At 40.8% G+C, this 15,811-nt stretch overlaps 1 protein-coding gene across 1 annotated transcript in view; it reads left to right on the top strand.

The window, feature by feature from the left end:
• tmtc2b (transmembrane O-mannosyltransferase targeting cadherins 2b) overlaps nt 1-15,811 on the top strand; it is a 134,318-nt gene that overhangs the window by 101,885 nt on the left and 16,622 nt on the right. The window contains exons 8-10 of the mRNA XM_084734511.1: nt 2,593-2,714; nt 11,154-11,235; nt 14,081-14,195. Of these exons, the coding sequence (XP_084590637.1) occupies nt 2,593-2,714; nt 11,154-11,235; nt 14,081-14,195 (319 nt within the window). The remainder of the gene's footprint in view (nt 1-2,592; nt 2,715-11,153; nt 11,236-14,080; nt 14,196-15,811) is intronic.

The following is a 15,811-nucleotide window of genomic DNA, read 5'->3' on the forward strand; positions in this document are numbered from 1 at the left end:
GTTAATTTGCTTTTCATTACAGGAACAACCCAGCTTGTTATGTTACAGCTGTAGAACAGCTGCTTTCAGGCTCATTATATCCGCTTTCTCTTTGTTTTTTATGTCTCCGTCTCCCTCCTGCTTTCTCTCTCTCTCATAAACATGCAGCTACTTACTGTGCACACACACACACACACTGTAATCCAGACTAGGTAGTGCCACAAGTTCACTTATGTGTTGGCAAAATGCAGTTTGACAGAGCGACTGAGATTATGTCAAAATGTTGATGAAAGCTCCAGTCACCGTTAAGGAGCAGCGCCGCGTCTGTAACCGAGGCACCGAGCCAGAGATCTGTGATTTCTGCAGCTTAGCGTTGTTTCCTCGCTGAACTGATTTGCACATTTGGCACACCTGCTCATATGTATTTCCAGTTTGAGTCGCTGTGCAGCTCTCATGCTGTTTGTCAGACGCCAAAGAGCAGAAGCTTTCATCAGAGGCAGACCTGGGTGGTAATCTGCGCCCCGCTGGTCTCGCTCCAACACCCTCTGGTGGGCTGAGGAATGTTCCGCTCCGAGGAGCTGGTTTTCGATGTCACTTCTAATTGCACATTGAAGTTTGTGCTAATCTCATATGGCGGTCGGCTGCCAGGAAGGACAGACAAGTATTTTGGCTGCTTTTAACCCCGTCAACAAATAAAGAGGTCATGTCAAAGAAGACCTGTGCCTTGGGTTTATGGTAAATCTCTCAAATCCAGATATTTCTGTCCATCAAACACAAATGGTTTATTAAGCTAAAGTTACTTACTATTCTTAAAAAAAGCATACAGAGCTCTCAATTCTCCCTCCTGACAAATAGTATAAATCTCATGTTAGCAAGAAAATAATGACAAGCTGGTCATGAGAATAAAGGCATCTTTAAAAGATTTCGATATTGCAGTAGTACACCCTTAGAGATCAGGGTTCTAAAAGAATTCTGCCTGAAGAGCTGAGGTTCTACCCAGAACCATTTGCTTGTGAAGAACCCTTTTTCAAGGAAGGGTTTGTCAGGGGCTACAGGAACCCTTAGTCTTACACTTAAGAACCTTTTTCATCCAAAATACTGTTTTGAATTCTTTAAATCCTTCAAGAACTCTCGCGTCAAGTGTTCTTTTTTTTTTTACTATAATATGAAAGGGTTCTAGGTATAACCCTCTGGGTGGGTTCTAGATGAAACTTTTGGAATTTAAAAAGAGTTTTTGAAGAATCCCCTGGGTGGGTGTGTTGTTTGCTAGAAACCCCAGAGAGGGTTCTGGGTGGAGCCATTAAACCATAGAGTGGTTCTCTGTAGAACTTCTCACAGGAGCTCCTGGGTTACACTTTTCATTGATAGTTATAGTTATAACCTTTTATGTTGGGTTCTAGGTATAAGTCTCTGAAAGTGGAACCTTTATAAAAGGTTCTGTCAGGAATTGAAAAAGGTTCTCCTGTGAAAAAAGGTCAGAACCCTTCATGGTTCTAGTTAGCACCTTTATTTCAAGAAAATATGGAGACTGATGGATATCAAGTTTGGGATATTGTCTAATCCACTATTTTGTTCCATTTGATGTCAGCTGTTGACAAGAACATTTTTGATTATGTAGCGACAATATGATGGATTTCCAACACTTAAATGTGAAACATAAGGCTGCACTGATGGATATCATCTTGAAAATATATTCTCACGTATCATATGACATCTCGGGGGAAAAGTCTGAAGTCTGGCGCCCTTCGATGAATTCGATGTCTTTTACATGCCTATGGTATGTTTTAAATAGGTGTCATTACACGGCGTTATCGCTCATTCACAGTAAAAGGAGAAAGTGTTTTTAAATCATTAAACAAGTCCCCGAGTTGTGATTACACATGTGACACCTGTTGCTTATCACAGTTTCCGATCAGGGAAGCGATTATCCCTGATCCCCGTGGAATTTAAGTTTCATTCCACTCCCGTCTGAATGACTTGTCCACTCGTTCGGAATTTAAACCTCATTGCCAAGTTCTAGTGAAATTTAAAAACAGCTAGGAGACACTCAGCCTCTTCCCCTGAATATGTTATAATGTTGATTTTCACTGTGTTGTGTCCAATTACCAACTGATGTTGTCAGATTCCTGCAATAATACAAGTGTTATTGGATGGCTATGAAAGAGAGGTTATTGTTGTTTCAGGTGTTAGCAGGCAGAGGGTCAGAGCTGGTGCAGGGGGAGGTATCAGATGATGTCTGACAGATCAGACAGAGTGAGGGAGTGGGTTATAGACTCAATAATATTCTCTGAAAGTTTGTAAGCCACACACTCAACTGAAGCTTAAACCACAATGTCCATTATTTATTAAGTTTTGCTGTTGAGAAAGAATTCGAAAAGAGGTCTAATGATTTATTGCAACTTGTTTTTGCAGCACTCTAACAAATGCACGTTCTAAGGTTAGTGTCAGATTTACATATGTAAAAAATATCAAACAACATGGGGTTTGAGGCTGGATTTCAAGCACCACTTGTCTAACTGTAATGGAAACCCTCAGCTGAACAATGGGAAGATGTGTGATGTCTTAACCTCTGACAGCTTGACCCCTGACTCGACCCTCGCTCTGCTCTCACAGGAGAGGCCTACATTAGACTGAACAAGCTGACTGAAGCTGAACACTGGTACAGAGAGTCCCTGCGAGCCAAGGCGGACCACATTCCTGCTCACCTCACTTACGGCAAACTCCTGGCTATGACGGTAAGTCTTTTTAGATTTTTGTGTCGTCCTCCCTTCAAGGCGAGACTATACTACTTTTGAAAGAAGAACTAACAAATTCTGTCTTTTTTATGAACTAAAATATATAGCCTAAATGGTATTTTTCAGCAAAACTCAAACACTTAGCTAAATTAAATATCTCTAAGGTTTTACATTTGTGGCAACCATTGAGCTGTAGCTTCACTTGTGTAGCTCAGGGTTAAATAAGCTGGATTTATACCTACAGAGGCTCAGCAGGTATGCTGTAGGGTACAAACTAGTAAAGGTTGGATATCAGCCAGTAGTATTGAAACTTCTCTAATCAAATACCTGCATTTGATCTTTTTTGTACCCAGATCAAGAAAAAAAATACTATATGTTCACAGCCAATCACTGCAAGCATTCTTCAATTTTAATGCGATTTGTGGTCGGCCCATTAAAACAGCAGCTACAACCCGTACAGTCTGTGGTGTGGTGAAGTCGAGCACAGTTTCAGTGTGCCAGGATGTCATCAAAATGTTGTAAAGTATAGCTGTACTACACTCCTGTGGTGTCTGATAAAAAATAAACTCATAAAATGTGGAAGGATTATGTTAGGAACGCTCCCACTGACATGATGGCAATGATGTAGAAAATTGGTATTGATGTCACTTTAAAAGTGCTGGTATTGTAAATTTTGTAAAAGTGTAGCTGACACGCGCCTCCTCAAAACAGGGCTACAGTCTCCACATTGGGACTGCAAGAACTGTGATCGGCTGCTTGGGTTTTCTTTTACATGTTTCTGATGCTGGTGAACTTTGAGAGTGAGGACAACATAAAGGAAAAGAAAAACTCTGCTACTCTCGTCTTCTATTCAGTAACAAGACAGGGAAAAATAATAATCAACCCTGGGTCAACTATAAATCCATTTCTGCAGGTCCGCTGTATTCACCTGGTGACTTTCTGGTCTGAAATCTGTCTTGCTGTCTTCTACGTTTGACCTCGCATCGTCTACCGTCTTGCTTCCCTGAACCTCTTTCGTATTCTCTTGGTGTGCTCCCTCAGTTCTTTTCACTTTCTTTTTATTATACTCGCTTTCATCTCCAAAGGCTTTTCATCTGTTTTCTCCAGGTCTTTACTGATGGTCGTAATGTTCTGAAGTCTCTACACTTAATCAATAGTGTGTGGGTGAGAAAGAGAGAAGAGATTGGAAGTGAGCGAGCTTGAGAGAACAATGAAAGGAGGTGGTCACGTTTCATGAGATGCCTCTGTCTGTTGGGGGGAACAGGACTGCTTGATTAAAAACCTTGTCCTGCCATTTTTACTAGGTCTTAAAAGAAGGCTCAAAAAGCTTAATTCGCAACTTTGAATCAACAGCAAATCAGATATCATGCATTTGGCATGTTTGCAACGTGGCTCTGCTTAAAATTAAAATCTCTGAACACTGTAAAGAAAGAAATCTACGTCCCCCTAGCATTTTCCGTTTTTCCTGTTTCAGAACTGATAACCTCTCAGGGTCACACACCTGTGTTTGAATAATTAAAGAAACTGCCATCTTTGTAGGAAGGTCTCAGAGCCAGGAGAAGCTTCCAGAATCCCAGAGTTAACGAGGAGGTGGTCATGTGTTCGGGTCAGCCAGTCATCCGTGACAGATCGCAGCTAGATAGGCGTATTTGGAGTAGAGCTGACCGAGAGGAGCAGTAAGAGCCGAAAAGGACTATTAGAAGAAAAATAAACAAATTTGAAGAAGAGTTGCACAGAAGGTCAAAGGAAGGGCGGGAGCTCTCAGCTGACACCCGTTTCTCCCACAGCCTGGACCCTAATGAAAGCAAGTAAATGTGTTCAAAAGCCTGGAGCAGTGGGATCTGGATTTCCACAGAAAGCCTACAGTCTCCCCAGCCCTGTCCCTTTTCATTTCCTTTATGGAAACTGTCTTTTTCAAGTTCCTTTCATTTATTCCAAAAAGAATTTGCTTCATTTCCAAAATTATTAGTTTTTGTGCTTCACTGTGTGGAGGAATTTTGCTCGAACATCGCTTACTGAAATTGAAACTGGAAAAACCTTAATTTTTCCAATATGTCCAACCATTTTTTGCAGAAGTGGAAGCAAGTCTACAAGTAAGTCTCCAGTATTTGCACTTAAGTCCCCAGTCAGGTCCAAAGTCAAGACAGGCAAGTCCTAAAGTTGACTTTCAAGTCATCTTCAAGCCATAATGTAACAGTGAGTTTCCACCCTCATTTGACTTTTTGCTTCCTGCAATTCGACTGCATAGTTTTTGTCCATGCACAAAATTATCATTCATTATCATTTTTCCAACTGGAACTCAGTAACAGATAGTTTCTTCAATTCTTCATGGTTTTCTAATGCAACTTGACTGGATAATGTCAGTTTGGTTCAAACAAAGTTGAAAGAATGAATACTGTACATGTTAGTATATTCAGGAAATGAAGGGAAATTAATTTATTTGTGGAGTCACCACTTGTGGGAAGGTATCAAGTATTAGGTGTGTAGTAACTCAAAAGGCTTAAGTCCAAGTGAAGTCACGAGTGTTAAAGTCCAAGTCGGGTTGCAATTCATGACTCCAAGTCCAAGTCAGGTGACTTGAGTCCACACCTCTGCAGTTTTGCATCCAAACTTAATCAACACATTAAACCTTAACAGCTCAGGAAATATGTGTATTTACTTTCTCACAGAATTAGATTAGAGGATTAATACGGCTCTCAAAACTAAGAAAGTATTAATCTTCTCATCTAACTCCACTGCAACAAAAGAAAAATGTCAAACTTTTCTTTTAATCTGAAAACTGTGTTAATTCGTCATCCTGGGTGTCAAACATTTGTGGTTCAATAATGCCATTACGTAGTCTGTCCTGGGTGAAGAAGTCTTGCGGTTGTAGATCATTGAGTGTCTAAATTAAATTGAGCCCCAGCATCACACGGGATTGATTTTCGCATCTGTAGTCAGACTGATGGTCAGCTTAAAGAACAGTTCAGCTGACAACATGGATAAAAGTTGCTCGTTAAGCTGACACAAATTCCTCTCTGTACAAAAGCCACTGGACATCAGAAGTGATCTGAAACCACAGTCTGTCAGCGAGGACAGTCTCTGGGAACAGCACAATTCTTTAGAGGAGAGTGTTAAGACTTGGTGAAGTGGATTCAGGGGAAGGATTCAGTGGGCCGTGAAGAGAAAGTCATTTTATTTAAGAAACTGTTATTGATTTTGGTGGAAAGTAGAGCTCAAACCTGCAGGGATGAATATCTGTAGGACTCTGACTGTGATGGATTGTAGAGGGGTTTTGAGCCCCCCTGATCCTGTGAGTGCAAATAATGCCATCAAAGAAGGGAACTTAGTTGTTTAGACAAGCTTAGAGCCATGATCCACAAGAAAGATTGAAAACTGAAGCATTTTTGGTTACACTTAATTTTATAGTACACTAATAAACTGTTCTTTGTATCAAATCAGACAAAAAAATAGAAATGAAATATTCTTTATTAGACAGTATTAGACCATTTATTAGACCATTATTAGTCTTTGTTAGAAAGTATTTAGAGAGACATTACAACAGAACAGTACTATAAACTAAAGTGTATTATTCTATACTGTTACACAGTTATTATACTTTATTAAAGGGTAATTACTGACACATTATAACTGTACTGTAAACTAAAGAGTATTAGTTAGATATTAATCAGATGTGTTTTAGAGGGTAATTAGGGTGACAGTACAACAGAACTGTGCACATCACATTATTTACCCACAGTTTTACAATAAGACTTTAATTTTTGCATTTATTGGTAGATCTGGTTCACATATTGTTTTTAAATGGGGTAGTGGCAGATATGTGATTACACTTAAATTAATAGTTCAGTTCTGTAGTTACATGTACATATTACCCTCTAATCCACAATTTCCACCAGGTGCAATACGACTGCCCCGCGGCGGCCGGAGCAATCCATGGCCATTCTAGACGATGCTTGTGATTCCACCACAAGCACTGCGGCGCATCTCAGAAGTGTCTCTCCACTCCACTCTGCTTCAAATATGTGCCAAGTGTATTTTTGACAGATTAGCAGAGAGCAGGTCGATTGATCAGGAAGTCAGACACAGAAAAGGCAGGGAGAATCCGGTTGATTTTCAAAATAAAAGACCCTGTGCAGACTCACGATCATAAAGACAAACAGAAAAAAAAAAAATTTAACAGCGTACCCTGCTTATCCATAGTGGAAGCATAAAGACCAAGGAAAGAGGACCTAATCAACAAAATCTGAGCAAGTAAACATAATCAGGCAGGCAAAACACTGAAACGTTTCTGAAACACTGCTGGTCGGCGCTGCAGCCATGCGGAGGACGGATCAGAACCGTGACATAGACGTGCCGTGCTTGATGGAATCAACCAGTTAGGAAGTCTAATAAGGGATAAATATGCTTTAGTTTACAGTAGAGTTCTGTCCTTAAATGCCCTTTAATAAGGTCTAGTAAGTGTTCAATAAAGGGTTTAATACTGTCTAATAAAGAACATATTACTTCTAGTTTTTGTATGTTGTTTGTGTGACCAAATTTTTAAATGCAAAATTTGTTGACAATGCAAAGTTTGCATTGATGATTTTGGCTGTGGCCTTTGTGCCTGATGACAACAGCATTTAAGCATGATCAAAACCAGTGCAGGAAGTTGAGCTGCCCACCAGCCCCCCGCCTCTTTCATCCCCTACCTCGGCACTCCCTGTGGCACCGCTGTGAGTGATGAAGACGCTTCAGATACTGTCAGGGGTTTTGAGGTTCAGATCCCTGCGGGAGAGGTGGAGAGACTGCAAGATAAGGCTTGGCAGCAAGGTCAGGCAAAGGTGAGGGACGGGAGGACGGTGGAGCTGAGCCGGTAGCTGGGGAGCAGAGAGCAAAGACTGATTTGTGGATGAGGGGAGGACAAAATAGGAGCGGAAGGGAGAGTTAATCACACATATCAGTATCGCCCTCCCGCTGCGCTGACCCCTGCACACCTCCACTGACGCCCCAGGGATCAGGATGTGCTTCGAGCTCTCCGTACACACAGCAGGTCAGAGATGGACATGGCCGCCTTGATGCTTGCAATATTAGATTCAGTCATGTACTTGTCATTTCCTCAGCTAATACAACACAGGCTTCATTCATAATCACCCCGGCGTCCACAGAGCCAGAGCTACATCTGCAGTTTATCTGATGTTATCAGGAGATTTAAGTGTGTGAGGCACGCACCACTAAGCTCAGCATGTGTGTGACAAAAGAGAGGATATTGTATCCACACGATGAGCTGCCTAGAATGAGAAGTGGATGTATTTAATGGGAATTTGGTTTGAAGGGTGGTTGGCATTTTATTATTGACTTCCTATATCAGTTTTGTGCTTTCCATCCCCTCCCCCAAGTGAGTGGCCTCAAGGTGCTTTTAATTCTACAAAAAGGGAGTTTTGTCATGTCATGAAATGTGGAAAGTGACAGCAAGCAAGCTGGCTGTGGGTCCCATTGATCCTTGTTTTTGTGTCTTCCATTAGCACTCATATCACATACAGCAGTTATTATTTTCTGCCAGTATACGTTCATCTTTAGGAAGAAAAATCCTGGGCTGCAAACAAACTACTAAAGATACATTTGTATTCCAAAAGTCTAACTCCTTACTGAGAAAAAAAAATTGGTTTGCCCTCATAATCCCTCGCTGCAGAGTGAGCCAAAATATATATACAAAATAAAAGATATAAAACATATACAATCAATAGAAAAGACAGTATTTGCAGTGCAGGAGAGGAATGAATTCTGGTAGGTTTATTCAGAAACCGTACCCATGAAAAAATAGCATTATTTCTCAGCAAAAACAAACAATACAATACATTTAACACCAACTCTCTATATACTCAAGATACACAAACAAGCATAAACAGGAGAAAAGAACAGAAAGTAAAGAAACAATAAAACAGATTTAGAATAACCAACAGAAACATCTTACGATGAGGTTCAGGGTGGAATGAAAATTTTCTTTAACTGCGCCTTAAAAGTTTGCAAGCAGGAATTCAGTAACAATTTCAGTGTCGGATTCAATGAATTCCATAACTGTGGACGTTTACAACAAAATACCAGGCCAAAGTCCAGCCTCAGCTTTACTTTATGTTTCGTGCTAATTTGCAATGCTAACACTCTAAACCAGTGATTCCCAAACTTTTTCTGTGATGCCCCCCGTCAGAAGCCATAAAAAGAAGCTATATTATGCTTAATTTCATCTTTTTTATTACTGACTGTAGCTGTAGGTTGCCAAGCATGTGCAATACACTGGCTATACTCCTCTTCCAACTGGGCAGGCAATATCATGTTGCAACATATAAGCAGAAGATTGGCACAGTCAGAGAGAGAAATTTCAGTTAAATTACATTTGACAGTAAACAAACCTGATCTGTACACAGTAAAGGTTGGGCAGCAGAGCTTTAGCACAAACCCTCACTGAAAAATATTGTAGAATAAAGAATGTTGGAGTAGTTACCTTGGCAAAGAAAAAAAGATTACAAGAAAACTGAGCATCAGTGCTGCTGGTTGGGTTTCATGATTATTCACAGAGAGATATAGGAGAGCCAAATGAGTTATAATGCACAAGTTTGAAGATGAAACAGAATGCAGTTCCCAGTTTAAAGAGGTACAACAGTGAAGTAATATAACAAGCAGTGTAACAAATTGCCTCTCTAGGGATTAATAAGAAGTGTAATAACATTTCTTTTAAGACGAGTAATGAGAAATGAGCAAGTTTGAGGTCCGAGCTCACTAACTGCCACATACTGTAGCTTATTCTGGGCATGTTATCCATTAATGCACTTAGATGTGTCATAATCCAAATCTTCCATCCACTCGCAACTGCAACCCATTTCAGTGTGTGAAAGCTTAATTCTGAGGTTTAACAAACAGACGTAGGCCTCTGTTATTATAAAACCAGCTGGAACCTCAAACATACACATTCCTACATCTGCGAGTACGAGTATAAAAATACACAGAGATTATGCTTTTCAGACTGGAACTGTGATCACCACTTGGACACCATCAACTCTATTAAACATATACTTAGCACGTGCTTGATTTTCCGCAGCATCAAGGGAAACCTCGCTCACGTATTTACATTAGAAAATTATGTATTTATTGAATCCACAGCTCTCTGAAAATGTATACACTCGACTAAGTATACAGTCATTAATAGTGCACTGTACTGATTGGACTTGAGCCCATTCTCCTGTTTGATTAAACTGAAGTCATTTGTTCAAATAGATTATTTGCACTGTAAAAAATCGTACAGGAAGTGGACTTAACTCATATTTTCTCCATAACTTCTCTTTTCAAATTCAGTAAACAAAAATTTGCGGCAGACACTAACTTTATTAAGGTTAAAACAAATGTTTGGGGTTTTTTTTACAGCGCATGTAAATAACCTCAAGTAAGTTGCTTTTTTTAACTGTGAGTTCATATGCATTATTTGTCCTGGCTTATGCAATATTTATCTTTTTCTTTGGCATTTTACCGCACACCTCTGTTGGTACAACTCCACTTTAACAATTTATGTTATTATTCATGCAAAGGCATTCAATTTTAATGAAACACACCCTAATGGTTGCATTGCTAATGCTAAAACATCAGCTTTTATAGATGAGTGCACATTGTTAATTGTTGATCAGATGGCATCTGGTGCCCAACTGAGAGCAGGGATGTGTCAAAGTCCCAGCTGGCACTTCTATTGGCCAGCTGCTCTGTTCTGTTTGAGCTGTGATTGGTTACGTGTCACAGTCTAACGGACCTGAGGGAGCTCTCGAGGTCCACAGGGCTTCAGCGAGGCTTCCCGTCATCATGCTATGCTCGCACGCCCAGTATGGATTCTTTCATCTCTCTAAAGGAACAACACTGTACACACAGTAAAAAAAATCTCACTGTGTGTGTGTGTGTGTGTGTGTGTGTGTGTGTGTGTGTTTGCTATGCACCTGGGTGTGTTTATATGACTCTAAAGATCCCTGTAGATATATCATGCTCACTATTTCTCTCTCAGTCTCTTTCCTCTCCTCTCCTTCCCACCCTCCTGCTCCGTTTCTATCCACCGTTCTCTGTCTTGCTTCACAGTGGTCAGCCCACACACACCGGCAATCTGCGGTTATGCTCTGGAAGTGTTATTTGCACAGATAAAAGTGTGTAATGAATGAGCCTTTGCCCCTTCTGCTTCGCCGTGCCAAGCATGACAATGTGTACTTTGACAGGACGACACATGAGCTTGAAAGAATAACACTCATGGTCCATGTGTTTCATGTCTATTTATTAAGATTTATTGTTAAAGTAGGGCTGCGGTTTGGAGGGGGACATTAGGTATACACAAAGGTATTTTGGCCCTTGAGCTGAATGTGGTGTTTTCATAATGAGTAGTTTGGAGGAGCAGTTGAAACAATAATGACACTGTGTTTAATCCGTCTCTCTCAGGGGCAGAAAACAGAAGCGGAGAGGTACTTCCTGAAGGCCATCCAACTCGATCCCACAAAGGGAAACTGTTACATGCATTATGGTAAGCATAGATTTGTATTTTTTTTTTCACTTTCAATTGGACATATCCTGACTTTATTCTTACATCCTCAAATATTTTATTTGGTAATTTAACCTATGCACTTTGTGCACTTGCGTGCACAAAGACAGGAACTTCCACACCTTGGCAGGTTGTTCGGACAACAGCGTCGGCTGACCCCATCCTCCAATCAGCTGTGGTGTCAGTCTGTACGTGGTTAGGGGAGGATCGTAAAAAGACAGGATGATTTCCTCAGATTGTTCTCTTTTATTTGATGAAAATATGGAACGTGACAATTCCAGCGTCTCTCATCTCACATTATTTCGATGCGACTAAACATGACTTGAAGTTGGACGGTAAAACTCTTGGATATAATTACTGTCATACTCAGACTGAGTTTGAATAAGCTGACAAGTTAATTACTTCCTTCCTTCAAAGTCCTTTAAAATCTTGTCTCTGTGAAACAGCATGTTATGATGAAGTGATATGTCCGCTTGCTGCTGTCATCGCACTAGCTTGTATTTGACATTTAAAGCGATCAATACACCGGGCTAATGGTGGATTTTTGCATTGTCTTTAAGTACTGTATGTCAGAGTTGTCACATTTAAAGGTTAATAACCTTGTTTAAGATGAGATGAACTGTATTGATCCACATAAAGAAAGAATGTCGTTGCAGCGGCAAAGAACGGGATAAAAAATGGACATGATATTGATAAATGATTAAAGATGGAGAATCCACATTATGCAAACTATTGGCTCAGACACAAAACATCCATTTTACACCTCTTTAATCTGATCAGGGCAGGGTGCAGGTAGTTTACATACTCATATTCAGACCAGAAGCAATCTTGGAAACATTATCCATCAACTTTTACTGCATGTTAGTACCAAAAACACAGAGTCCTCCTCCCCTCGTCCTGCCAGAGTCTTGCATGTTTTGTCCTTTCAGCAAAGATGGAGGCCATCAAATGCAGCACACCTTGCCCGTTTTATATTCCTGACTGGACGTTAGCCAGGAGCCGTCTTAACTCAAAGCTGTACCATCGCTCTTATCCCCGCTCACTGCCACTCCACTCCATGTTCAAAAGATGCAGCGTGTATTGTTGATCGTCTGAGGGTCAATGGCTTTTTAATGCAAACCCCACGCTTCATTTTCCAATGACCACAATTGTATTTCTGTCACAGGTTACGTGAGTTTCAGCCATAAAGCCAAAAATAACAGTTTATAAGAGAAAAGTAATGAAGTATGAAGGAGCTACTGGCCACGCATCTACATGCACAGCTGTGTATGTATATTCAATGCCGCCGGTCACAGCCACACACACATACACACACACACACACACACACACACACACACACACACACGCATGACCTTGGCATTAACAAGAGGAGTGATAGATTTCAATAACAGGGTAAGAAGAAGAGAGGCAAGACTACAAGGAGATGAAAGCACTGAGCAGCTGATGGTGTTACCATACAGCAGTGGACTCTTCAGCCCTTTAGGCTAATTGCAGCTTGCACACTACTGTTGAAAGATGTTAAAACTACCAGTTAAAATCTCACCTCCAGTTGCTTGCTTAAGAACACTCAACAGTCTCCCCAAACATTTTCTCATCCAGACTCCGCTTTTGTTTTTTCCCTCACTGCAAAGCCTTATTACAGCAGGTTGTTGCACCGTATCAGTGTCTGTTTTATTTACCTTATGGCACGATCATCTTAATAATATCCTGTAGCATCTGATGCACCATTATTTTCAGTTATTATAGGGCAGTGGTTCCCAAACTGAAGGAACCACTCACTCTTTCTCTGCTGTAGTCAGTGTGGTATTTTGAGCATAGGATTTAATTTTCTATTAAAGAAAAGTTATAAAAATGTTTGCGTATGCTCTCAATGATTACTCTTGGAGAGAGAGAGAAAAAAATGGCATCTGCCAAAATTCAAATTGGCAGGTCAGGCTCAGAAACAGCCAAGAAAATTGCTATTAGTGCTGCTGGATGTTCATAATTTGATTTTTTAAACTTGTCTGTCCCACTGTGAACTGGCCATGTTCTGTGTTCAAAACGTAGTCTTCCAGTATTCCCTCAACAGTCACGGTGACACATGATGAATCACAGTATCAAAGTCTGTCTGCACAGACCACCATTGTAAAATATTGAAAAAAAATATATAGCAGGGCACTGGCATTTATTGATGCAGGGACTGTCTGTCCTTTATTACTCATAGCTTTGATATATCATGAACCGTCCATAACTGCGGAGGTGTTTGTACCCTGGAGCTATTTTACACTCAGTCCTGGTCTGAAGTCTCACTTTACATCTGTCTCTCACCTCAGGCCTGTATTCATGGCTTCAGTTTCATCCACAGTTATTAAGGAAAATATGCTTAGGTTCACATAGTGGTTTAGCATCCTGGTACAGTAGTGGGGCTAACCAAAGTCAACAAAGTATTAATTCCTCTTTAAACCTGGCCCATACCAAGGGGTCCACCCTCGGTTCATGACCTTGTCAGGCTTCCAGGGTTCCATCTCATTCTGTGGGTTCACAGAGGCTGACTGCCAACACAGCCACACCCATAATAAGACACAAACCTCCTGCGAGATACATTTTCATTTTAAAGAAACAAATCTAACAAGATTGGCTAATGTGAACAAATGGGTCTGAGAGATGGCCAAGGAGAGATGGTATGTTCACTCGTATCTAGTGTTTCAGCGTTTTATTTCAGGGGCAGACCAGGCTGTCCCTCTGTCAGGGCCAAAGGCAACACTTGCAGACTGTGTATCCCTACATGCGTCTGTGGGGATCCCACAGCGTTTTAACAGCAGCGCTGTTCTCTCCTGCCCCGACAGGTCAGTTTTTGTTGGAGGAGTCGCGGCTGCTGGAAGCGGCGGAGATGGCGGAGAAAGCCGCGCGCCTCGACAGCAGGGAGTTTGATGTGGTCTTCAGTGCAGCCCACATGCTCAGGTGAGTGTTTGATTAGATTTTTTTTTTTTTTTTTACCATTTGATGGTTTCCATGGCTCCAGCACTTGTACAAAGACACTGAATATATTTCTTTCTTTGTAGCTGGGATGGGTGGGCCACAGTTTTCCACTGCTGAGCAGAAAGGAGGCTGTGTTTGAGAGAGGGAGGTCTACTGTCTGCATGGTTTATCCAGGGGCTTACATTACTCCTCAGCCAGTGTGATTTACTTGGCTGTACTTGGTAATCCTCTTCTCTCGCTGCAGTGCCAGCCCAAGAGCTGCTGGTTTGTCTTAGCGTGCTGTGCAGCTATGCATCTTCATATGCTCTCTCTCACTCTGTCTTTACCTCCCTCCCACTCCGTCTCACTCTTTCTTTGCTGGCCTCGGCTCATACGTGAAAGTCTGCTTCCAAATCAGTGCTCGGTTCAGCTGATAAGCCTGAGCAGCCTACAAGCTGTTGTGTTTCTGAACGCACGCCATGAGTAGAAATTTGTAAATACAGCCATGTGCCAACTTACAGTATGCTGCCTCATTGACTGAATAAACCAACACAATTATACAGTATGACCCAGTGTAGAGATTTCCTTCTCTAAACACTTCATGGGTAGCTCAGGACTTTTTGAATTACAGCTACTTGATGAAAGGAAATGGTTATCTTTAAAGCTATAATATGTAGCACATTAAAATGTCAAAATCGCTCGGCAGATGTTACATATTTGTTAAGATTTGTTCTTACATTGTTTCCAAATGTTTCCAACAATGTTCAAACAATGTTCACAGAGAAATCCATCATTTATTCAAGGTAACAGTGTGCTTCATGCAAGCTGTTGCTAGCTTGTTCCTAGTTGCTGTAACTTCCAGGAAAACACAGGACACATCAGATGACGTCGGCGAGTATGACTATTGTTAACATGAAACTTAAATATTACCTCATCCATAAACATGATTTCTGCCTGAGTCATGTCATATAGCTAGTGTTTGTTTAAAAATGAAGATAACAATTCCTATATTCTGCTGCATATTGTATCTTTAAAGGAATAGGTTGACATTTTGGAAAATGCTTATGCTCTTTATTTACGAGAGGTAGATGAGAAAAATCAGTACAACGCTCATCTTAACTGGCTTAAATACTGGAAGCAGGTAGAAACAGTTAGCCTGGCAAACGAAAACCTAAATGTAGAAATGATATTTTGAGGTGGAGACTTCACGTGGTTCAGAAAGTTATTGCGGGCAGCTGAATCAGAGAAACTGTTCAGATCATCTGACAAGTTGTAATTCCAAATTGGAGAAATCTAAAGAGTTTCTGGGTGAGATAATGTGGCCCACATGGTGAAAAGAACTACAGAGGTGTCAAACCTGTGGTGTAATGTCTGCAAGAACCGAATGATTGATTGATTCACAGAATAAAATCAGTTTCGAAATTGAGATTCCCAAGGAACAGGAATACGAGTAGCACAAATTGTGTGAGTCTTTACCTCAAGTTAGCAAATGCTATGCTACAAAACACTTAACAAGGACAGGATACTCCTCCATCATTAGAGCAAAGTAGCCTAAGTAAACCAGAATATTCACGAAACAAGAAAAGTGACCACCATCCACTGACTACCATCTAACATTA

The sequence above is a fragment of the Lutjanus erythropterus genome, chromosome 13 (assembly GCF_056507025.1).
Source record: "Lutjanus erythropterus isolate fLutEry1 chromosome 13, fLutEry1.hap2, whole genome shotgun sequence".
Taxonomy (NCBI): Eukaryota; Metazoa; Chordata; class Actinopteri; order Lutjaniformes; family Lutjanidae; genus Lutjanus; species Lutjanus erythropterus.